This window comes from Oncorhynchus mykiss, chromosome 6 (genome assembly GCF_013265735.2).
Source record: "Oncorhynchus mykiss isolate Arlee chromosome 6, USDA_OmykA_1.1, whole genome shotgun sequence".
NCBI classification, from domain to species: Eukaryota; Metazoa; Chordata; class Actinopteri; order Salmoniformes; family Salmonidae; genus Oncorhynchus; species Oncorhynchus mykiss.
Window position 1 is genome coordinate 31,268,281 of NC_048570.1, and position 25,418 is coordinate 31,293,698.

The 25,418-nt window shown below is 42.0% G+C and overlaps 1 protein-coding gene across 2 annotated transcripts in view; it reads left to right on the plus strand.

Annotated features, from left to right (window-relative positions):
* The window catches only part of LOC110525733 (WSC domain-containing protein 2), a 90,511-nt gene that overhangs the window by 53,205 nt on the left and 11,888 nt on the right, over positions 1–25,418 (plus strand). Inside the window, exons 2-6 of one of the 2 annotated variants that reach the window (XM_036979876.1) lie at positions 3,431–4,284; positions 9,391–9,505; positions 19,323–19,507; positions 22,445–22,566; positions 23,240–23,414. In XM_036979876.1, coding sequence (XP_036835771.1) covers positions 3,897–4,284; positions 9,391–9,505; positions 19,323–19,507; positions 22,445–22,566; positions 23,240–23,414 — 985 coding nt within the window. In that variant the 5' untranslated portion in view covers positions 3,431–3,896. Of the gene's footprint in view, positions 1–3,430; positions 4,285–7,608; positions 7,895–9,390; positions 9,506–19,322; positions 19,508–22,444; positions 22,567–23,239; positions 23,415–25,418 lie in introns of those variants that run through there. The other variant, XM_036979877.1, reaches the window with a different exon arrangement.

The following is a 25,418-nucleotide window of genomic DNA, read 5'->3' on the forward strand; positions in this document are numbered from 1 at the left end:
CTCTGACCTCAACACCTTAATCTCCCAAGGCATCGGGTGTAAACACAAGCCTTATAATGGCCATAGCGTGACTCAGAGGACAGATAAGGACACTCTTTCTTCACCACCCGCTAAGGTGGTACTCTGAAAGAGTGACAGAGTTTGTTCCTATTCCATCAAATCGATATTGGCTTTTTTGTATGTTTTATAAAAGTACAGACTCATGGGGGAAACATGGGAAAGTAATGCTTATTTGAAATGTGCTAACTTGTAATTCCAATTTATAGACAAGCTCCAGAAGGTTTTACACACTTGCTGAAGAGGCATTGTTTTGTATGCTCATTCAGCATAGTTCATGTGATGTCCAGAGATGCCTGAGTATATTTTCAACTAAAAATATACATTTTTGGCTAAGTATAGTCACTTGAAAGTGTGTTGTGTAACAAACAGCATTAAGTGATGCAAACCATAGCTTTGCATGCATTTTTTGTAAACCAACATTTTAATTTTTTCTTCAGAATATGTTAATTGGGGTCTCCTTGAGCAGTCCTATCACTACTGATGTTTTTATGCAAGGGAAACTGGGCCTGGGTTTCTAATGGTTAAGTAAAAGGTTCTCTGTCATTTGCTTTTCGTCTGCTCAGCATTCTTGTTATGTTGTGTCATGTCGCTCCAGTTCACATTGACAGTGTTCAATATTCCAAGAATCATCTTTGTTTGTCTCTTTCATGGATGCTGTGTTTGCCCTTTGCTTAAAAATTTAACGCAGTGAGAGTTGTTTTATACAGTACAAGAGCCGTCTGAGTTCTTTTTTCGACTCTCTCCTTATTTGCAATCGAACTTCAGAGTTTTGTTCATCTCCTCATGCTCTGCTACTACTGGGCATTCCACTGAGTTCAAAACTTGGTCCACTTACAACAATACAGTTGATCTTCGCTTCTTCCTCACCACTGTCATCAGAAATCATCAGAAATGACAATGTTGTTTCTACCCAAGTCAAGGATTGCTTCGTCATCTGATTCACTTTCAGAGTCAAGAGCGAGTCAGGCTGTCATCCTCCAGAGAGTAGTCCATCACAACATTCTCCTACTGAGCTTTGTCAATAGTGCCAGTTAAATTCAGGGCAGTGGTGACGTTGAGAGCTGCAGCAACACGTTTGCAGTTGTCCATTGCTATTATCTTTAAAAAGAAATCTGCGGGAGACTACTGATCAGGAACCCCCCATTATGTTATAGACAGTAGCCTGTGGCATGGTAGACCAATCAGGAATCATCTCTCAGCATGACCAGCCCCTTCATTATCTCAGCCAATCAAGGCTAGCCAGGAAGAATCCTTTTTTTCTCCATAAGAAATAAACTAGGCTCGTAATTTAAAATGTTTTACAGATCACCAAAGAGTTTGCTATTAGGCACATATATATATAAAAAAACAAAAAGTTTAAAAAAATAATATATATATATATATATATTTTTTTTTAAATTTATTTTTAATGTATTTTTTAATGAATGAAGAACGGCAATCTTACTTGAGATATCCAGACAAATGTCCATTAATTATATTCCGCAGGATATTTCACATTTCCCGTTGCTGCAGGATTATTTTCCTGCTGTAGCAAACGGGCTCAAATTAAGATCCTACATCTGTAGTGCTCTTAATATAAAGAATGTTACCAGATCCTGATCTGGGACCACTGAAACAGAACGGGATTTTTTATTTATTTTTCAATTCAGCAACTCATACCATCCGTGATGGAGAGGAATGTAGCCATTTCCTGCAATCAAATGACATAGTGACCTCATGGGTAGAATTGTATTCATATTTTTCATAATTTCATAATGAATAAACATTATTTTTTAAAACCTGCCGAAAATCCGGTGTTTCTATGTCTTCTATGAGGTATATAGAGTGTAATATTGGGATGCAAACACTAAACTGAATACATTTCAACTCTATATCTGACATGGTATATACTGTAGGTGTTTTTTAAGCTGTGTGAGGTGTATACTTTTGTTTCAAAGTAGATTTGTTTAGTACTACCAAGAAACACTCTGTGTGACCCTGATTTAGCCAACTGCAGTAAAAGGTTAATTAGACTGCTGCGGGGTGGAACTCCTATGTTTCCCCTCCCCATCCAGTGTTTCCATTCCAATCTCATTTAGAAGATATAATGAAGCCTGTAGAGCTCAGAGCTGGTTGGAACAGAGAGGACCACCCACAGTTGGGTTTAGTATGAACTGAAGGCAACAACCACCACAGCCCAAAGCTTTTCATCCACTCTAATCAGAGATATATTAGAAATATGTATTTCATTTACTTTTGAGCATTTTGTAATTTGTATTTCACCGGCCTTAACTACAATCCAATGTAGTTTGTAACAAGATACTTTCGAGACCTGTAATTAGTATTTTCAAAATACAAAATACTTTCTAATAACTTTATTTAATTATTATTATTTAATATCTCCTTGCATTGGTATCAGAAGTCTAATGGCATTATGGTATGATAAGAGTGTCTTCTAAATTACCAATAAATTATTCTAAATTAACATAAATGAAAATGTAAAAATGAACATTAAAGCATGCTGGGTATTGTGTTAATGAGCTCTTATCCAGAGCGACTTACAGTGCATTCAACTGAGGTAGATAAACAACCACATTTCACAGCCATAGCAAGTAAAACACTTTTTGTTAGAGCTACTGAGATTGCTGTTGTAGTGAAGCTGTGTACTTGCAAGTGTATTTATGTAAATACTCTACTTTGCAAAAGTATTTTGTATTTTAGTTTGATGCATTTGTCTTAATAATAATGTCTTGTATTTATTTGTGAGATTCATTTTGATGTATCTTTTGGCCATATCTAACCCTAATGTACTGCTTGCCACTGCTTCTGCTTTTTTCGGGTTAGGTTGTTTATTTATTTGTGTTAGTTTATTTCTTTGCAACCTGGTGCATGATGGTTGAGTGTTGCTGAGGAGGTGGGGAGATGGTGTGTGTGGTGGGCACTACCCCCAAAGCTATAAGACTGGTAAAATAGTTTGTTAAATAGTTAACCAATAGCTACCCGGAATATCTGCATTGATCCTTTTTGCACTAATCTCTTTTGACTCATCAAATACTCTGTTGCTACTATTTATTATCTATTCCGTTGCCTAGTCACTTTATCCCTATCTATATGTACATACAGTATCTACCTCAACTACCTTGTACCCCTTGACTCGATATTGGTACCTCGTGTACATAGCCAAGTTATCGTGTGTTATAATTTTTTCTATTTATTCTTTGTGTTATTATTTTTATTTTTTTTCTCTTCTATTTCAATGTTTTTTCTCTGCATTGTTTGGAAGGGCCCGAAAGGAAGCATTTCCCTGTTAGACTACACATGTTGTTTATGAAGCATGTTACAAATACAATTCGATTTTGATTTGATTTAATGCGGCTTATTTTACTTTCAGATGGCGAGCCACAACCTCCGTCACAGACCGTCACGGTGAATGGCTGGAGGGAATACAAGCGTCTTCCGTCTGCGTGGCGGTGGAAAGGGCCTCTGTGGAGCTGTGGTCGTCTCTCAGTCTCAGCAAATCACCTTTCCTGCCATGGCCCCACCATCAGCTCTCTGCCCTCCTGATGCTTTCTCAGAGGGAATGTAGAGAGACACACACTGGAGACACACTCTCCAGCACTACACACACACACACCTTCATGCAGAGATCCCATACACACACACACTCCTTAGCACAAGATACCTTTGTTGTGTGTGTTTTTTTACCTAGTAGGCAATTATTTTTCCCCAACCATTGGATTTGGACTCTCTGTCCTGTGTGATTGAACCTCTTAGTAGCTTTAGGGGGGTGTTGTCCTGCTCTGCTGCTTTATGGTTGGGTTTCACTGGGACGTTGTGACTGAGCAGGGGGAGCCAGCATGGCCAGGCCTCTGCTGAAAATCCAACGCTACTTTCGCAGGAAACCTGTGCGCTTCTTCTCCTTCATCCTCCTCTACCTGACAGCTGGGAGCCTGGTGTTCCTGCACACTGGCTTTGTAGGGGACAGCTCCACAGGGGAAAATGGGGGCCGGGACCCCATGGTAGCATCTGGGATAGGGAACAGGGTGGCCTCCTCAGACGGCCGGGGGGTAGGAATGATGGGGAGGGTGTTGAAAGATACACGCAGACCCACCCCGCGGAGGTACGGCCCTCCCTGGATGAAAGGGGCTGGTGGGAAGGACTGGGAGGGTAGGGGAGTAGACTACACTAGCAGCTGGAACCGCGCCCTCAAGGGACGCAACGCCAAAGATCTGGACGACGGACGGGGTGAGTCAAAAGTTTATGTTGATACATTGCTAGTTGTACAGTACCTACAGTACATGTTTGGTATACACAATATACACAAAAGTATGTGGATTTGGCTATTTCAGACACACCCGTTGCCGACAGGTGTATAAAATTGAGCACACAGCCATGCAATCTCCATAGACAAACATTGGCAGTAGAATGGCCTTACTGAAGAGCTCAGTGACCTTCAATATGGCACCATCATAGGATGCCACCTTTCCAACAAGTCATTTCTTAGAGTTTCTGCCCTACTAGAGCTGCCCAGGTCAACTGTAAGTGCTGTTATTGTGAAGTGGAAACAGAACGGGACCGCCAAGTGTTGAAGCGCATAGCACGTTAAAATCGTCTGTCCTCGGTTGCACCACTCACTACCGAGTTCCAAACTGCCTCAGGAAGCAACGTCAGCACAAGAACTGTTCGCCTGGAGCTTCATGAAATGGGTTTCCATGGCCGAGCAGCCACATACAAGCCTCAGATCACCATGCACAATGCCAAGCATCGGCTGGAGTAGTGTAAAGCTCGCCCCCATTGGACTCTGGAACAGTGGAAACTGGAGTGATTCTCTGGAGTGATTAATCATGCTTCACCATTTGGCAGTCCGATGGACTAATCTGAGTTTGGCGGATGCCAGGAAAACACTACCTGCCCAAATGCATAGTGCCAACTGTAAAGTTTGGTGGACGAAGAATTATGGTCTGGGGCTGTTTTTCATGGTTCGGGCTAGGCCCCTTAGTGCCAGTGAGGGGAAATATTAACACCACAGCATATAAGGATATTTTAGACAATTCTGTGCTTCCAACTTTGTGGCAACATGACAACGCCCCCGTGCACAAAGCGAGGTCCACACAGAAATGGTTTGTCGAGATCGGTGTGGAAGAACTTGACTGACCTGCACAGAACCCTGACCTCAACCCCATCGAGACCTTTGGGATGAATTGCAACGCCGACTGTGAGCCAGACCTAATCACCCAACATCACTAATACTCCCCGCAGCAATGTTCCCCGCAGCAATACTCCCCGCAGCAATAGTCCCCGCAGCAATGTTCCAACATCTAATGGAAAGTCTTCCCAGAAGAGTGGAGGCTGTTACAGCAGAAAGGGGGTGACCAACTCCATATTAATGCCCATGATTTTGGAATTAGATGTTCGACGAGCAGGTGTCCACATACTTTTGGTCCTGTAGTGTATTTCACTAGACACCCTCAGCTTGGTTTTATACATAAGAATCATTGTCTCATAAAGTCACCTCTGACTTACAGATTTATGATCTTAATTTGATCACCCTGTTGCAGGAGACCTTTCCTGCAATGCCGTAAATGTAAAACCTATAGGGTATTCAAGGTTTAAAATGCTTCTGAAGTTTGACATTTCCACTTTGAAATTTCAGACTTGAATTTCCCTTACGAATCATGTTTCAACCCCTACAAAAATGTCCATTAATTGTCATCCACATCATTCATATGTCCTGTTGCTGGCTCAAATTACGATCCTACATCTGTAGCTCCAGTTGTTTATGTTGTATAAAAAATGACAGGTTTATAGACAATAGAGTCATTTATTATTTCACTGCAACAGCCTGAAGAAATATACTATCCGTTTAAGTGACTAGAAAACTTAAATGGCCCCTTGAGTATTCACTGTTCATTATGAAATACACAGTATTCCACATGTACAGACACACAGGCATTTGTGGATAGGCAAATATACATTCACCCTCAGAGTGTTGCTCAAGGTTAATGTGGGTATTATTGTGCTGGAGGCCTTGGCAAAATGACAGCCATTTAAATTTGCTGCAGCATTTAAGTGACTGGATATTTAACAAGTAATTAGCCCTTCAGGTGATGCCTCTCCAGGACAGGCAGGTCACCTGTAAAACAAGCCAGTATTTCACGTTCATCCATTTCTGAAGACGTTGGGAGATGATGTGGAAACTGTCTATTAGGGGCAACAGTGAGCACTGTTACCTTCAAGTAGATTTTGGTTTTGCAAGGACATTGTGGATGGGGATGGTGGATGGGCTTAAGCTTCTATCTCTGATTCCAAAGGATGCATGTTTGAATCCAGCGAAAGAAAGTTGTTTTTAATATTTTTTCTTTTAAACCTATCTCAAAACTTAACCCTTACATTAACCATTCAGAGTTAATGTCTAAATTAAACCCTAACCGTACAAATGTGGAGTTAATTCCTAAACTTAACCTTAAACACTTAATAATGTGATGTTTGGAATAACTTAAAAATGTGACGATTAAGACTGTGAGAGCATTTAGCTCCAGGGAGATGAAGACCTCTCTCCCAGGGAGATCTAGAACCAGGGGCTCAGTTAGCTCTGTGATGCCACCCACCCTGGTCCTCCTTGCCCACAGTCAGTCAACACCCATTGAGGGGGATATTCAGAACGCACTGCTTTACAGTGATAGCAGGTTTTCCCTATATTTTATTATGTATGTTTACCTACATAATGGAGCTATCCTTAGCAACATCTGGTGTGACATTGTAAATATTACCTAGATACTGAGAAGCCACAGACAAATGACTTGGAACCAAACCACAAAATATAATTAAAAAATAAGCTACTTGAAGGTTTGTCTCTATCTCTGAAAGTCTCACACTCATAAGCATAGATCTCCAATCTTGGGTAAAATCCTTCACGGCTCATTTTCATGGGCCATATGTAGCATGTCCATGGCAATTAACCTTTCCCAAAAAGAGCTAGATTGAGCTCCTGTGAAGTGATGTAGATTCATTTAGAATGGGACTCCACAAAGCTGGCTGCTGTGAGCAGCTGGTAGCAGACTGGAAGTGCCAGAAGTGCACAGCATAGCGCACCGCCCTAATCATATTATCCTTTTCAATGATCTTTACACTCTCCATACTGGACTTTAAAGTATATAGTAGGATTTGTACCAGATGACAGCAGTATAATAATATAGATAGAATCTCTATGGTTATAACCTTCGTAGGACAAGGATACCTACATATAGTTAGCCTTTGAATTAGAGAAATAGGTATTACAAGTTCAAGCAGTTCCTGAGTGGAATTGATTTGCACAGGGATTGTTTTTGTTACATTCATGTGGTATTCATATGGTACATGATTGTTTTCCATCCAAACAGGCTTAATATAGTACATGTATTATTGCTACTAATTATCAGATCATACGAGAGGACCTCAGTTTGTCTCCATGTAGTATGTCCTCTCTGTCTAGGATGTCCTTGCTCTCTCTCTCTCTCTCTCTCTCTCTCTCTCTCTCTCTCTCTCTCTCCTTCCCTCTATCTCTCTCTCTCTCTCTCTCTCTCTCTCTCTCTCTCTCTCTCTCTCTCTCTCTCTCTCTCTCATTCTCTTTTTCTCTCTTCCTGTCTTTCTCTCCCTCTGTTCTTTCTCTGTGAAGTGGTAACCCCCACAGGACCACGGCAGAGCGCTAGCTGAAAGTAATTAGTGCTTTCAAAGTGACACTGCTCCACTTCATCCACAACTCCTATGTGCCACAGTACTCCACCACCCCCACCGCCACCTCATCACACTCCAGGCCCCTGTCATGTTCTCGTCAAGAGCAGCCACACCCAACCCGCTCCCCACCATTCACACAAGGGTACGCACCCGTGTGCACATGCAAGCACACGCACGCAAGCAAACACACTGTCTGAAAGAAACATTAACCAAATACTGTCTTCCCCTATATCCAACCACCTCATCAACCCTGTTTCAAGGAGTAATCCAGCAAGGGTATCGTTGTTATCCAGTACAGATTAATTTTATCTGTTGACATCCCTCATGAGGCGAGAACATTACTGTATAGTATATAATAATAATAAGATTATTACATAAGATTATAATAAGATTATGATAAGATAATAACATGATACGAGAGGGGAGACAATAAGCTCATACTATGGTGACAAACTCAGAGAGGCAGATTGTTTCTGACATGTCTGTTATTTGTTTGGGAAATCGAGAGGAAAAAACAAAGCTGTTTGAAATGGAACCACTATCCATCACCTGTCAACACCAGATCTTCTGATTTAGAGAGATGCCTACTTTAACTATCATCACAGCCCTGAATAAAACTCTATACAGGTGGCTGAGTTATGTCCCCACACTCCCTACACTCCTGCCATACATCTGTGTACACACAGTATTTGTTCGTACAGTATAGACTTCACATTTGTGTCTGATGTTAATCTTCTTGCCACATGACTGTGCTTACATCACAACTTGCAGATAGATATAGTATCTCTGCTTCCTTGTGTGGCTGCTGATCGGATTATTTAATTTAATAAACTCAGCACAAAAACGGAAGGTGGAAGGGCAGCCCCACTGAAGTGCAGTTCAGTTGAACTAAATCACTGCTTCCCTTTGTCATAAAGCAGATTAGTGATCAGTCCACTCTGCTGCTATGTCTGGGAGGAAGATTACTGCAAGGTCCTACAGAGCACCACATGCTGCCGCTCTACTGCCTTTTAGACCATTACAATTACAGTAATGTGGTGGGTTAGGATGTGCATTGTTCAACCCCCCAGGGGACAGATGGTGAGGGTTTTGGATTGGTCTACCCAGCATGCTACCTCACAGACAGAGCAGGAAGGAAGTGTGGAAGGATCAACCAGTCCCACTGCAGAAGGACATCCCTCCCTCCCTCCCTCAATACTCACTTCAAATAAGTCAGGGAGGAAGTGTACTGAGTGCCATTGCAGTAGCAGGCCACTAGAAGGAGTTGTGTGTCTTTATAAATAAATCAACATGCTAGTCTGGTGTTGATTCCTTGAGCAGAAACATTGCCCTTCAATTTGTCTTCACTGTATGGATCAAATTGATGATTTGGGATTTTACTTAAAAGTTGTTTTACTGATTTATAGAATGTCTCTACAGAATTGACTATGGCTGTAATAATAAGCAATTACCTTTGGAAATGTACTAAATGTGCATGTTTTACTCACATAAACTATGGAATTCCATGCTAAACAAAACATGTGCTATTTCAAACAGTATTATTGCCTCTCTCCCTTGTCTCCTATAATATTCATTGGTCTGCTTGAATTGTGCATATTTGATTTATTATCAAAAATGTTATATTTTTCTCTCTTACAGCGAAGTACATCGGCTGCTATATCGACGACACAGCAAAAAGAGCACTTAGGGGAGTGTCCTTTTTCGACTACAAGAAAATGACGGTCTTCCGTTGCCAGGACAACTGTGCTGAAAGGTAGGCGTGTGAATATAAAAACTCACAAACACGACGATTCAGTACAAAGACATAACAAGCAATCAAATGTCCTCTAGTGTGCTTACTATCCTTGCTACTTCTAAATTCACTGGTGGTTACTACTGTAACTGTTTGGCTGAGGAATGACAGGATAAAAAATGCTTATGTTTCAAACACACACACTCACGCAGGCACGCATATACACATATACAAACACACACACTCACGCAGGCACGCATATTCACATATACAAACACACACACTCACGCAGGCACGCATATACACATATACAAACACACACACTTACACAGGCACGCATATTCACATATACAAACACACACACTCACGCAGGCACGCATATACACATATACAAACACACACACTCACGCAGGCACGCATATACACATATACAAACACACACACTCACGCAGGCACGCATATACACATATACAAACACACACACTCACGCAGGCACGCATATACACATATACAAACACACACAGTCACAGGGTGGGAGTGAGGAGTAAAGGTTGTGTACCTGATCAGTGTGTAGTAGATTAACATGTCTGGCAGAATGAAATTAGTCCTTTTTAATGGATATAGTGCCTTGTGCCAGCTATCATACTCTCTCACCCTCTCCCTCTCTCCTTCTCCTTCACATTAGCTATCTATACCTGTAGTCTCTATACTTTTTTCACATTATTTCTCCCTCTCTTTCTCTCTCTCTTTCTTTCTCCCTTTCTCTATTTCTCTCTCTTTCTCGATTTCTCTCTCTCTTTGCCTCCTCTTATCATCTCTTCTTCAAATCATCTATTTCTCCCGGTCCACCTTGCCTTCTACTGTCCCTCTCATTCTCCCAATGGCTCAGCCCAATGCATTCCGTTACTAGAGAAAGAGAGGAGGACAGCAAGAGGAGGACAACGAGAGAAGAGAGAGAGGAGAAGTAGAGAGCATGTTTTCATCTTCCTCTTCTGCTCCTCTCTCTTTCTCTGTACTCCAACCCCTCCCAGAGCAGGCTGCTCATATGCAGACAAATCCATAGCTGTGGGAAGTAGAGGTGCTAAAGATGCTGCGGCACCCCCTGAAAAATCAGAATAAAAAATATATATTATTTACACTGAAAAAATATATAAACACAACATGTAACAATTTCAAAGATTTTACTGAGTTACAGTTCTTATGAGGAAATCAGTCAATTAAAATAAATTCATTAGGCCCTAACCTATGGATTTCACATCACTCGGAATACGGATATGCATCTTTTGGTCACAGATACCTTAAAAAGAAAGATAGTGGCGTGGGTCAGACAACCAGTCTGTATCTGGTGTGACCACCATTCTTGCCGTGCGACACATCTCCTTCGCATACAGTTGATCAGGCTCTTTATTGTGGCCTGTGGAATGTTGTCCCACTCCTCATCAATGGCTGTGCGAAGTTGATAGTTATTGGTGGGAACTGGAACATGCTGTTATACAATCCAGAGCATCCCAAACATGCTCAATTGGTGACATGTCTGGACATGCAGGCCATGGAAGAACTGGGACATGTTCAGTTCCAGGAATTGTGTACAGATCCTTGCGACATGGGGACGTGCATTATTATGCTGAAACATAAGGTGATGGCGGTGGATGAATGGCACAACAATGGGCCTAAGGATCTCACCTTGGTATCTCTGTGCATTCAAATTGCCATCAATAAAATGTAATTGCGTTCGTTGTCCGTAGCTTATGCCAGCCCATACCATAACCCCACCTTCACCATGGGGCACTCTGTTCACAATGTTGACATCAGCAAACTTCTTGCCCACACGACACCATACACGCTGACTGCGACACGCTGACTGCGATCACTGACGTTGGTTACGACGCCCAACTGCAGTCAGGGCAAGACCCTGGTGAGGACGACGAGCACGCAGATGAGCTTCCCTAAGATGGTTTCTGACAGTTTGTGCAGAAATTCTTTAGTTGGGCTGGTCTCAGACGACCCCACAGGTGAAGATGCCAGATGTGGAGGTCCAGGGCTGGCATGGTTACACGTGGTCTGCGTTTGGGAGGTCAGTTGGACGTACTGCCAAATTCCAAATGGTTTTGTGTGACAAAACTGCACATTTTAGATTGACTTTTTATTGTCCCCAGCATAAGGTGCACATGTGAAATGATCATGCTGTTTAATCAGCTCCTTGATATGCCACACCTGTCAGGTGGATGGATTATCTTGACAAAGGAGAAACGCTCACTAACAGTGTCGTATCTTTACTATGGATTAAGTGATATATGACATGCTAATTTATCAAATCAATTCTATGTAATTAATATTACCTGATTAAACTAATCATGTAAATTTAATTAACTAGGAAGTCGGGGCACCACGGAAGGAAGTTTATAGAGCTGTTGTCTTTCGAATAAACTCTTAAAGACCTGGTAATATTTTATATCAATAGCAGTCAATTATCAATCGTTAACTTATTCAGTCTCATCTGAAAATTCTTGGTTATCTTCACAAAACCTGGCTAACCAGTTGAATCAGCAATACAAATTTTGGTTTAACTATTTATTTACTAAATACCTAAATAATCACACATAATTACATATACTGTACACAGGATGGATCATACATTGATTACTAATTATGTCTTACAAGAAAACGTCCCTAGCGAACGGAACCGATATGACAGCTGGTTACACAAAGAAAGGGGGTTGGGTTTGAATGAAGCGTGGGAAGACTGAGGAACAAAAGGATTGGGTCTCTATCGGAACTTATGAAGCTATGCTATCATAAATACAGAATCTTATGCATTCTAAATAACCGCCCATTTGGAAATGGAAAATGCAAGAAATATTTACTCTGATCTGCGCTTCGATAGATTGGTCGAAGATGGAAGGCTGGGTTGCCCAGCAGAGATCTCCCTTGTCCTTTGAAGAATATGTCTTGTGGTAGAACGGATACGTTGTAGTACCGTCGTCGCGTGGTAGAACGTATACGTTGTAGTACCCTGTCTTTCTGAAGAGATTGTTTGTCCTTTCATAGCCCACGTTTACAGCTGCTGCTGATAACTCGACATCTAGGATGTATCACTTCTTTAGTGAATAAGAGTTCAAAGTTGCCATACTATAAGCTCATGCTATATTCTGGCTGGTATAGTCGAAGGTCATGCTTCCAGCGTGTTGATCGTCACCTCCACGTTGAAATTAGCCCTTTTAAACGTATGGACAGCTGTCCTCACAATGGGAACACAATGTTAATTTCGTTAGGTTGTAGTCGTTCAACCATTCGCAACCAGAGCTCATGCTGAGGTTGGTTTAGTTCTGTAGTTGATATTAGCCCTTTTAAACGTATGGACAGCAGTCCTCACGTCATCGGGAACACTAGGTTGACTTTCGTCAATGGGCTTTTGTAGTGGGGGAGAGAAGGGTGTGCTTCATAGTTCACAACCAATGCCTGTTCACATGGGCGGGGACACTGAGTGAGCATAGTTCACTTTTGAAAACAATTCTCTCATTTAGAAGGTAGAATTATATTGAATCTTTTCACAAATTGTTTAATATTTAAACATTTAAATTGCACAACAATTCCATGTGAATCTGACTTTCCAAGATACAGTTTATGTCGTCCTATCGTCAGTAATAATGTCTCCGATGACAACTGATCTGACATCATACTCTTTAAGTACCAATGAATATTTTCATCTGGTTGGATTACTGAAATATGGTTCCGTTCCCAACCTTTTGATGTTACCAGACTTTCTCTATGTTAACAAAGGGCTTTCCAAGAGTCCAATCTGTAGAGTAGAGAGAGAACAGAGCAACGTCATGACAACAGGGATGTAAACAAATGTGTTAACAAAATCTGAGATAAATAAGCTTTGTGTGCATATGGAAAATGTCTGTGATCTTTTAAACATGGGACCAACACTTTGCATGTTGCATTTATGTTTTTGTTCAGGGTATTATTGAGTACAAACATTTTTTTTATCCTCAGACAAAATTAATGCACTGGGCCTTTAATAGTTAATTAATTTAACCATGAATTGGATTTGTATTCATTTTCATGCTGGGTTGACCGAGCAGCTGGGTCTTTTTTATGTAATCCATAGGTTATTTTCAGGAGTCATGCACTATCAAGGTCCGTGGCTTTTATATAGTTATTTTTGGCCACCAGTGAGCGTAAATGTCATCATGTTAAGTTTGTACAGTGCAAATTTTTGTTTTCCTTTAATGTTTTTTCACATTACATATTCTAATAAAACCATAATAACATAGTAATAACATATTGTAACAAAGTGGTAACTATCCCAACACTGGGAAATGCATAGGCTCTTAAGGAACTCATACACGTGTGTAAGCTTCATTAAAGCTATAAAAGTTTCAGTGTTCAACCTTAACATGTGATAACAATACAACGGAACAGAATTACATTTACTCTCACTGGTGGCCAAAAATAACTATCTGAAAGCCACGCCCCTACTAAGCCACGCTTCTGGTCTTCTGATCTAACCGGCTGGGCCATATCTCAATAACTCAGTAACAATACTCCAGCATCCACAACCCAACTTTGCTGATTTAAAATAAAACAACCAAATTAAGTGACCCAATGTCTGCAACCCAGCAGTTGGGTCATCCTAACAAACCCAGCATTTTTTGTGTAAAGGCTGTAGTGTTGGCCATCTATTGGCATTCTAAAGAACTCAGAGGAATCAAGTATGCATCTCTCATGTGCCACTGCCAGGTTACTGTGCCCCAAGGAGTATACAGGCCATGTGTGTTTGATGGATAGAGCCTTCCAGAATATTGTACTCTGCATGGACTTCGTAATCAGCATCACCCTGGAAAATCTATTTCTTTAAAAAGCTCTGGTGTCTTGGTGCAGTATTAATGCATGCAATCTCTCTCTGGTCCCACCCTTGTCCACCCAGAGGGCTCTCTTCATCTTGAAGAGGGCGAGTGAGGTTACTGCTAGTTACCCAGCTGACTGTCTATGAGTCAATCACCCTATTACTGGACTGACTGCAGAGAGAGCTGCTGAGAGAGAGGCTGACGTGTGTCTTGCTACTGCATGCATAATCGAGTTCTGAAATACAAGACCACTTACCTCTGGTCAGACATTGCAGACTGCAGTAGGTGAGACGAGATGCTTACAGATTGTCAGGCAGTACTAGAAGCACTGAGAGTATTGCTGCTGTAGGGACATTTTTATTTCTTATCATGTTGCAACCAATGCAGAATATTATTGTGTGAGACAGAGCCTCTCTGTTATTATTGATGATATCGTTTTATTAAGTTTTCTTATTTTTCAATCAACAAACAAACATATGTAGCAGACATAAATATTTTTTTACTTAAAAAAAACAACATCACATTTGCAGCAACACTATCTGTGATCATGTTAGCTATTTCCAGCTTTTTCTGAGACAACAAGCAGATCATTAGTTTTACAGCATCTTACACAGCATGTACTGTACACATTTCCTTAATCACCCCATTCACTCTGTCCAGTTTAAAATATAGTTGAATAGTGGAGACCAGAGTCCATTAGACCTGGGCTGTCTCTTGCTGAGGTCATAAGTGAGCTTTTAAAATCCACATTTTAAATGTAGGGGAGGAATTAGAAGCTCACACTAGATAATAGATTTTTTAGCAAAGTATGTGATAGTCATAAACACATTTTCTATGTCTGGATCAAGAACAAATTCCTGCTGAGCATTCTGAAGATAGAGACACAGGGTCATATCAAACTGTAATCTAATATTTTGTGTGCAGAAGTACAGTACTCTCCACAACTCCAAAACACATGCATATACATTACACTACCGTTCAAAGGTTTGTCGTCACTTCGAAATGGCCTTGTTTTTTCTAAAGAAAAGCACGTTTTTTGTCCATTAAAATAACATCAAGTTGATCAGAAATACAGTGTAGACATTGTTCATGGAAATGTAAATGACTGTTGTAGCTGGAAACGGCAGATGTTTTATGGAATATCTTCCTAAATGTCAGAGGCCCATTACCAGCAACCATCACACCTGTGTTCCAATGGCACGTTGTGTTAGCTAATCCAAGTTTATCATTTTAAAAGGCTAATTGATCATTAGAAAACCCTTTTGCAATTATGTTAGCACAGCTGAAAACTGTTGTGCTAATTAAAGAATCAATCAAACTGGCCATCTTTAGACTAGTTGAGTATCTGGAGCGTCAGCATTTTCTTCTGAAACTCGTCAGTCTATTTTTGTTCTGAGAAATGAAGGCTATTCCATGCGAGAAATTGCCAGGAAACTGAAGATGTTGTACAAGGCTGTGTACTGCTCCCTTCACAGAAAAGTGCAAACGGGCTCTAACCAGAATAGAAAGAGAAGTGGGAGGCACTGGTGCACGACTGAGCAAGAGGACAAGTACATTAGAGTGTCTAGTTTGAGAAACAGACGCCTCAGAAGTCCTCGACTGTCAGCTTTATTAAATAGTACCCACAAAACACCAGTCTCAATGTCAACAGTGAAGAGGCGACTCCGGGATGCTGTTGCAAAGAAAAAGCCATATCTCAGACAGGCCAATAAAAAGAAAAGATTAAGATGGGCAAAAAAACACAGACACTAGACAGAGGAACTCTGCCTAGAAGGCCAGCATCCTGGAGTTGCCTCATCACTGTTGACGTTGAGACTGGTGTTTTGCAGGTACTATTTAATGAAGCTGCCAGTTGAGGACTTGTGAAGCGTCTGTTTCTCAAACTAGACACTCTAATGTACTTGTCCTCTTGATTTCTCAGGACGTGGGATACGTAGAGCAAGACATATTCCGCGTGGAGTGAAATCTTGTGCTGAAGGCCGCCTGCATAAACATCCATAATACTTGGATTGCTCCTTATCAACTCCACTAAAGGCTCCGCCCCCAATAAGTAGAGCAGAGGGGACAGCGAGCATCCTTTAATAAAGTTTGGGTCCATATTGAACCTTTCTAAGACTGAGAACAGAAAGCTCCAGTCCATCCTGTTGAACGCCTTCTCAGCATCCAGTGAAGCCAGCAGGACAGGGGTCTTCTGTGCGTTTACTTGATCTATAATATCAAAAAGACGGCGAAAGTAATCAGAAGAGTACCTGTCTCTAGTAAATCTAGTTTGGTACGTTTTTGTTATTTTGGAAAGAGGAGTGTTTAGTCTTTGGCGAGCAATTTGGTAATTATGTTGTAGTCGAAATGCAGCAAGCTTATGGGCCGGAAGGACGAGCAACAATGTTAGGTTGACTTTGGCTGTTTTAGGTTGACTCCAGGTGGCACTGTCTGGGGATTGTTCATGTACCTTTTCGCAATGTTCCAGCTCCCTCTCAAGATCTAACATGTGTGCTTCCATTGCTTTTTTGAGGAGGAAACATATGCAATTAGATGACCTCTTAATGTGGCTTTGGCAGCATCCCACATTGTAGCCGGAGAAACAGGAGAGTCTTTCTTGCCTTGTGAGTACAGTAGTTGTCTATCTATTTAGTGACCAATGAATGGAATGTTTTGTTTCATAACATGGGGATGTTGAATTTCCAGGTCTTTGACCTCGGGATGTTTTACAGAGGTCAAAGCGAAGGCAGACAAACCTTTCTTTAACTAGGCAAGTCAGCTAGAAAAACTTTTTATTTACAATGATGGCCTTCCAGAAGGCAAAAGGCCTCCTGCGTGGACGAGGGATTCAAAAAATAACACAATATAGGACAAAAATATAGGATAAAACACACATCACTACATAAAGAGAGACCTTAGACAACAACATAGCATGGCAGCAATACATGAAATTTACAGAGGAGTATAGAGTGCAGTGATGTGTCCTATAAGGAGCATTGGTGGCAAATCTGATGGCTGAATGGTAAAGAACATCTAGCCACTCGAAAGTGCTATGGGTTTTATTGGTCGCATACACATGGTTAGCAGATGTTAATGCGAGTGTAGGTACATGCTTGTGCTTCTAGTTCCGACCGTACAGTAATATCTAACAAGTAATCTAAAAATCTAGTGTAAAGGAATGATTAAGAATATGTACATGTAAATATATGGATGAGCAATGGCCGAACGGCATAGGCAGATGCAGTAGATGGTACAGGGTACAGAAAATGCATATGAGATGTAAGTAAAGTAAGCTATAGGCCTAATATTGAATTGACACAGTGTCTGATCACATTGTCTGCCAAATAGCCTATATGTTCTACAAACAAGATAACAGGCTGTAAATAGTGAATTTTCTCCTGAGAGGCGCAGCTGTATCACATCCGGCCTTGATCGGGAGTCCCATAGGGTGGCGCACAATTGGCACAGCGTCGTCCGGGTTAGGGGATGGTTTGGCCGGGAGAGCTTTACTTGGCTCATCGCTCTCTAGCGACTCCTTGTGGCGGGACGGGTGCCTGCAGGCTGACCTCGGTCGTCAGTTGAATGGTGTTTCCTCCGACACATTGGTGCGGCTGGCTTCTGGGTTAAGCGGGCGGGTGTTAAGAAGCGCGGCTTTGCGGGTCATGTTTCGGAGGACGCATGACTCGACCTTCACCTTCCGAGCTCTTGCAGTGATGATACAAGATCGTAAAAGGGGCTAAAAATGTGGAAATAAAAGTAGGCAAAATCTTTTGCAGGCCTATGTTAGGCTATGGGGCCTATCCCTCACGCAGCCCCAAAAAATAATAAATAGACTGCTAAAATTACATTTAGCCGGGTGGCTGGGTTATTGGATGGCAGATATGTTGTCTCACCTCCAATAGTAATAACAGTAATCGCTTTTAGTCATTGGTCTGTTTCTCAGTGGCCAGGATTGTCCTTCAAAAACCTATTTGCCTCTTCGGGAGTTTTGAAGTGTGATATGGCTCATTGGTGAAGAATCCTGAACGCGTTTGGGTATTTGAATCACCTGAAGATGCCTCGGTTAATGAAGTGTTTCTTCACCTTGTCAAACTCTCTGCGCTTTCAACGTATTCCAGCTGACAGGTCTTGGTGCAAGGTGAGTTTTGCGTTTTACACTGTAATGGTGTTGATTTTCACCGCCTGTAGCACTCGTTCCTTGTCAGTGAAATCTCAGGAAACGTATGACGATTGGGCGCGGTGGTTGTCTGGCTGCTGGTGGGGGCCTCAGTGCTTGGTGAGCTCTCCAGTTCTATGGGCCTGTCGGTGGGCTGGTGGAGCCACTCTGGGGGGTTGTGTTGTAGGTAGCGGATCAGTGACATGTTTCCCTCTTCTTTTTCGGACAGGGTTATTAGAACAGTTATTCCTTCATCCCCTATTTTCCAGGTCCTCTGATTTTCTCTTCCAGATGCTCTGTTTCATTTTCAGCATATGCTATTGTTTTCACTGCATCTGCCATTGAGTTTTCCAATGATTGTATTCCCAAATCTGGCTAATCCAGGCACCCTACGTTGATGGCTATCTTGTTGTTGATGTCAGGCAAGGCATTTTCCAGGGTTGTCACGTTGTCCCCTATTACACTGAGCTGAGTTTGATGTTGAGTTCTGTATGTTTGGATCTCAGCTCAGAAAGGATGTCTTCGACAGAGGAGTAGGTTGGCAGTTGTTGGGCCTCGGGAAGGGATGGTCGTCATGCTCCTGGCTAATGGCGCTAGCCTTTTCTGAAGCTCTGAGGCTTTTTCCGCTGCTATTGCTAGAGTCAGCGCGAAAATGTCACATGTAATGTCGACTTTTGTAACCACCATGGCTTTTTTTACTAAAGCTAATGGGGTTTAACTTAAGAATAAGAATTGGAAATTACTTGTGCGGAGCTGTCAGTTCATGCGGCCACCTCGTTCAAGGGTCATGTGATCCCCCCCATTATTGATGATATTAACATGTTAACCCCCTCTGTTTTCCTTTCACCAGGGGATACCTGTATTCAGGCCTAGAGTTTGGGGCGGAGTGCTACTGTGGCCACAAGATCCAGGCCCCCAATGCCTCTGAGAGTGAATGCATCATGCAGTGTAAGGGCGACAAGGGCAACCTGTGTGGAGGGGCCAATCGCCTGTCCATCTACAGACTGGAGCTGAGCCAGGAGTCAGCGCGCCACTGTGAGCTTTAACCACCTATCACCACACTCCACCTGGGCATGGGTACTCCACTTAGGGGGCATTGTGCACCCCACACAATGACAAACAGAGGGGTACTGATAGGAGCAGCCAGGCAATCATACCACAGTGCTGTTCTCTTTCAACATGACTTCTACCTCATATTATAGGCTAAAATGCAAAAAAAAACCATAAGTTAACTAACTGCAAAGTAGATACTTGAAAGGATTCTACACAGTCCCTGGCACTGTTTTGCAATCAATGCTAATAAATGATGCTAATAAAATATTTAGTTTTTGGTGGTTTGACGGTGAACACTTTTACCAGGGTCGGGTGCAACCCGGTTTAGTTGTTTACTTTTCCCCCAAAGAGCTGTGCTACCTAGCCCAGCGAGCCATGTTTTTCACTTTGACACGGCTCTCGTTTTGTGAGAACAAAAACCCTGGTCTGCCCTAGAAAGCCTACGATCGCCAAAGGGCTAAATAAACAGCCGTGTAGGACTCTAAAATTATCAAGTTTGATCCCCACAGTGAATTATTTTAAAGTTCAATACAAATCTAGATATTTCATTAAATACTACTACATTTATCGACACACAGGACCACGTGCTGACGTAGACCAATCATGGGCCGGTAGGCTACTAGGAGGCTTCCGATTGACTCTCTCAGGCAGGATGATTCAGCAATATGGCAAACTTCAAATTCAAGTACTTCCGGCTTCATACGCCATCAGGAGTTCTCCACAGGAATACATGGATGATGTCCGCGTTATCGCTATGTACTGATATTAATGTCTATGGGTGGGACGGGAAGTTAAGTGTGATAGGAAGTTCAGAGGCAACAGGGTAGGGTGCACCTCCTCCCTCTCCTTTTACTCCCTCTCAAACGCTTCCTCCTCCCCCACTTCTACTATCTCCTAGGTCTCTTAAACGATAAGCACATTGACACCAATCCACAATCTATGGTAGTATATCTTTTGGAAGTGGCTCCAAGCTTGTTTATATTCAGGGTTAAAATAACAACACTGTTCTGTAATTGTTGTTGTTTCTCCTTTTTTCCTGTTTGCTGAAGCATGCATATTCCAGATGGCTGAGCATTGCTCTTTTTCAAATGTGTTTGAGCATGCTCTGACACCTCTGACCCTGATCGCAGTAATCATGTGACAAGAACCCTGCTGCAATTCTTCAAAAGAGGAAATGAACGGGAGGATGTTTTACCCTCTGTTGTCCTCTGCACTGCAGACTGTTATCATCCGGTTGTCTGGGAAACAGTGCAGCCTCCCATTTTCCCCTCTGATCAGCAGCAGAACGTTTGTAGTGAAATAAGACCCCATTTTCTGAGTAAAAACTCCTACCTCTCTTTCACCCTTTCCTTTCCCGTTATAATGTCCCTTTCCCCTATCTCTATATACCTATTTGTAATACTGAATCAGAAAGATCATGTGTAGTCTACCCACACATTAGATCTAGGCTAACATACATGCGCTAATGCAGCTTAATATTTGCATCTATGATATGTTACCATGATGAGTAATACACACAGACCTAATACAGTTAGAAAGGTGCTCTAGTTCTCGGGGCCTTGGGCTGATCATTTATAGTTAAGTGACACGCTAGCCGAGGAAGCTCCAATGAAGCATTTCATTACCAAAAAAGGAAAGGGTGTCTTTTGTGAGACGGCAGGCGGAGGAGATAGAGGAAGATGGACTTAACAGAGAATAGCTGAACTGAGAGACAGAAAGAGCGAGAGTGTCAATGTGCCTATTGTTTACTGTTCTACAGTATGGCTGGGCCTGTTATTTACTGTTCTACAGTATGGCTGGGCCTGTTATTTACTGTTCTACAGTATGGCTGGGCCTGTTATTTACTGTTCTACAGTATGGCTGGGCCTGTTATTTACTGTTCTACAGTATGGCTGGGCCTGTTATTTGCTGTTCTACAGTATGGCTGGGCCTGTTATTTACTGTTCTACAGTATGGCTGGGCCTGTTATTTACTGTTCTACAGTATGGCTGGGCCTGTTATTTACTGTTCTACAGTATGGCTGGGCCTGTTATTTACTGTTCTACAGTATGGCTGGGCCTGTTATTTACTGTTCTACAGTATGGCTGGGCCTGTTATTTACTGTTCTACAGTATGGCTGGGCCTGTTATTTACTGTTCTACAGTATGGCTGGGCCTGTTATTTACTGTTCTACAGTATGGCTGGGCCTGTTATTTGCTGTTCTACAGTATGGCTGGGCCTGTTATTTACTGTTCTACAGTATGGTTGGGCCTGTTATTTACTGTTCTACAGTATGGCTGGGCCTGTTATTTGCTGTTCTACAGTATGGCTGGGCCTGTTATTTACTGTTCTACAGTATGGCTGGGCCTGTTATTTGCTGTTCTACAGTATGGCTGGGCCTGTTATTTGCTGTTCTACAGTATGGCTGGGCCTGTTATTTACTGTTCTACAGTATGGCTGGGCCTGTTATTTGCTGTTCTACAGTATGGCTGGGCCTGTTATTTACTGTTCTACAGTATGGTTGGGCCTGTTATTTACTGTTCTACAGTATGGCTGGGCCTGTTATTTGCTGTTCTACAGTACGGCTGGGCCTGTTATTTGCTGTTCTACAGTATGGCTGGGCCTGTTATTTACTGTTCTACAGTATGGTTGGGCTTGTTATTTACTGTTCTGCACTGTGGTAGCCCATAGGGACAGCTTGGGGCTAAAGGTTGTTGAGACAGCCAGTGTAAGAGAGCCAGGCAGTCCCTGATGTGATGGTAACTGCTCAGGGCAGGCCACTGCTGGGTCAGGGCCTCATGCTTTGTGTTAGGTTCCTAGTGAGGCCAAGGGAGGGGTCAGTTTATACTATAGGGGTCAAACTGAAAGCTTTGTTCAGTCAGAACACACATGAAAATGTGTTGATACTAATCTAGTATATTGTGTTTGTCCTTGGTTCAGATGGGAGTGCCATCTTTAAGGGGTGCTTCCACAGGCCTGACAACGTCACCCTGGCCCTGCCCATCAGCGCTGTCATCCAGAACATGTCAGTGGAGAAGTGTGTGGACATGTGTACGGAGAAGGTGAGGGAAATGTACATATTGTGATGTGTGAGATTGTGATGTCTGTTTGCTTGGTACTGTTTGAGTGAGAGCAGGTGTATTTGTGTTATGTGAGGGTGCGTACATGTCATGTGTATGTGTGCCTACAAGTGCTTTCACTGTAAAAAAATTTAAAACGAGTTGTTTCAACTATTTATTATTAAGTAACTGCTGATGTAAGACGTCAATGTGATGTCAATGTGTGTCGAATATGTAAGTTGAAAACATTGTATGTTAAAAGCACTGTGTGTGTGTGTGTGTGTGTGTGTGTGTGTGTGTGTGTGTGGCGTGGCGTGCTGTGGCGTGGCGTGGGTGTGTGTGTGGCGTGTGTGTGTGGCGTGGCGTGTGTGTGCGTGCAACCAGTTCCACAGCCTTATAGTTGAATGAACATGTGAGAAAAGTTGAGCAAACACATCATTTTACATTTACTGAGTTTTTGCCTAAGTTTTCTCAAGTTAGAGCTAAACATTTTAAGTTCAGGTAGCACATGGACCGAAAAGTTGAGTAAACAAAAAAGGCTGTAGAACTATTTACTTAATAATAATTTGTTGAAACAACTAGATTATTTTTACAGTGTGTGAGTGTGTGTATCATATGCCTATACATCATCTTTATCTCTCTGATGTCCCTGGGCTCCCTCCTTCCTGTCCTCCAGGAGCTGTCCCTAGCGGTCCTAGCTGGAGACAGGTGTCTCTGTGGGTTCCCCACCCCCCACTTCTCCCTCCATGAGATGGAGGATGAGGACCTGTGCCTGCACCGCTGCCATGGCGAGGAGTTTGAGAGCTGTGGGAATGACGAGTACTTTGTGGTGTACCAGACACAGGTCCAAGGTAAACAAGCCACTATCTACCACTGACCTCATCCTTCTAATCCCTCTCTAGTTGTAGTGACTGGATATAACTACATCAATTACCATTACCAATGTTATTCATATTAAAGGATGGATTCCCATATATTTGTTTTGATGCTCTTTAAGTAGAAGAGAATGGCAGAGTGCTGGAAGTGGTACAGGAAACCATTTGTGTACAGTGTTTCTGAGCATGGGTGAGAGTGTTCTTGTGAAACAGCTAGCCCACTGCTTTCACACCATCACCAGTTGATTTGATTTATTACGATTCCCATTCGCCGACACCAAGGGCGACAGCTAGTCTTACTGGGGTCCGACAAATAACGAAAAATACATTGCAGATAAAATACATTACAATTTACATTTAAAAGCATTAACATGTAGTGTGTGTGTGCATCTATAAGCACATACACACAACAAGCAGGTCACATGGGGAGAGGCGTTGTACCGTGAGGTGTTGCTTTATTTGTTTTTTGAAACCAGGTTGGCTGTTCACTTGCACTATATAAGATGGAAGGGAGTTCCATGCACTCATGGCTCTGTATAATACTGTACGTTTCCTTGAATTTGTTCTGGACCTGGGGACTGTGAAAAGACTCCTGTTGGCATGTCTGGTGTGGTAAGTGTGTGTGTCAGTGCTGTGTGTAAATTAACTATGCAAACAATCTGGAATTTCCTCAACTCCTAGCCAAGAGTGACTGGAATGCATAGAATTAATATTAGCCCTCTGATTACAATGAAGAGCAAGACGTGCCACTCTGTTCTGTGCCAGCTGCAGCTTAACTAGGTCTTTCTTTGCAGCATTTGACCACATGACTGGACAATAATCAAGATAAGATAAAACTAGAGCCTGCAGGACTTGCTTTGTGGAGTGTGGTGTCAAAAAAGCAGAGCAACTCTTTATTACGGACAGACATCTCCTCATCTTTACAATCATTGAATCTATATGTTTTGACCATGACTGTTTACAATCTAAGGTAACACTAAGTTATTTAATCTCCTCAACTTGTTCAACAGTCACACCATTCATCACCAGATTCAGCTGAGGTTTTGAACTTAAGGAATGATTTGTACCAAATACAATGCTCTTAGTTTTAGACATTTTCAGGGCTAGTTTATTACTAACCACCCATTCCAAAACTGACTGCAACTCTTTGTTAAAGGTTTCAGTGACTCATTAGCTGTGGTTGCGGATGCACATATGGTTAAATCAGAAGCATACATGGACACACATGGCAGGTCCTTGGTAAAAATAAAAAAAGAGTAGAGGGCCTAGAGAGCTGCCCTGCGATACACTACACTTTACCATCACCATGGATGCTGCTGCTGCTGTTTTCTCTCACCTCAGTGGATGGATGCCCAGAGAGGCTGTGAGCAATGCTGCCCTACTGCTGCAACAGCACTTCTTACATTCAGAACTGGAAATACAGGCTCTAATAAACAATGTACAACAACATACTGTTCTGGACCAGTCATATTATATAAGGATACAATAAAAAAACAGTCAAATACATTTTAAAACGTAAACATTCTGTATTATACACATTGGCTATATAAATTGTACAATTATTTGTTTCTTAGTCACTGGCCATGTTTCATGTGACATTTATTTTCGTCTCCAGTATGGCGAAAGCCTGTGCATCAACAGCTGTCCCAGAACACAAACTGACGTATTGTACCATCTCTTGCTTCCTTAAACAGACTTCAGAGTTGCAACATCACAACCACCACAGGGCTGCTCTCACACCAACCAAGTCCTGCAGTCACACAGTGGTGGAAAAAGTACTCAAATTTCATACTTGAGTAAAAGTAAAGATACCTTAATAGAAAATGACTCAAGTAAAAGTGAGTCATCCAGTAAATTACTACTTGAGTAAAACCCTAAAAGTATTTGGTTTTAAACATACTTAAGTATTACAAGTAAATGTAATTTCTAAAATATACTTAAGTATCAACAGTAAAAGTAAAAATATAATTAATGTAAAAT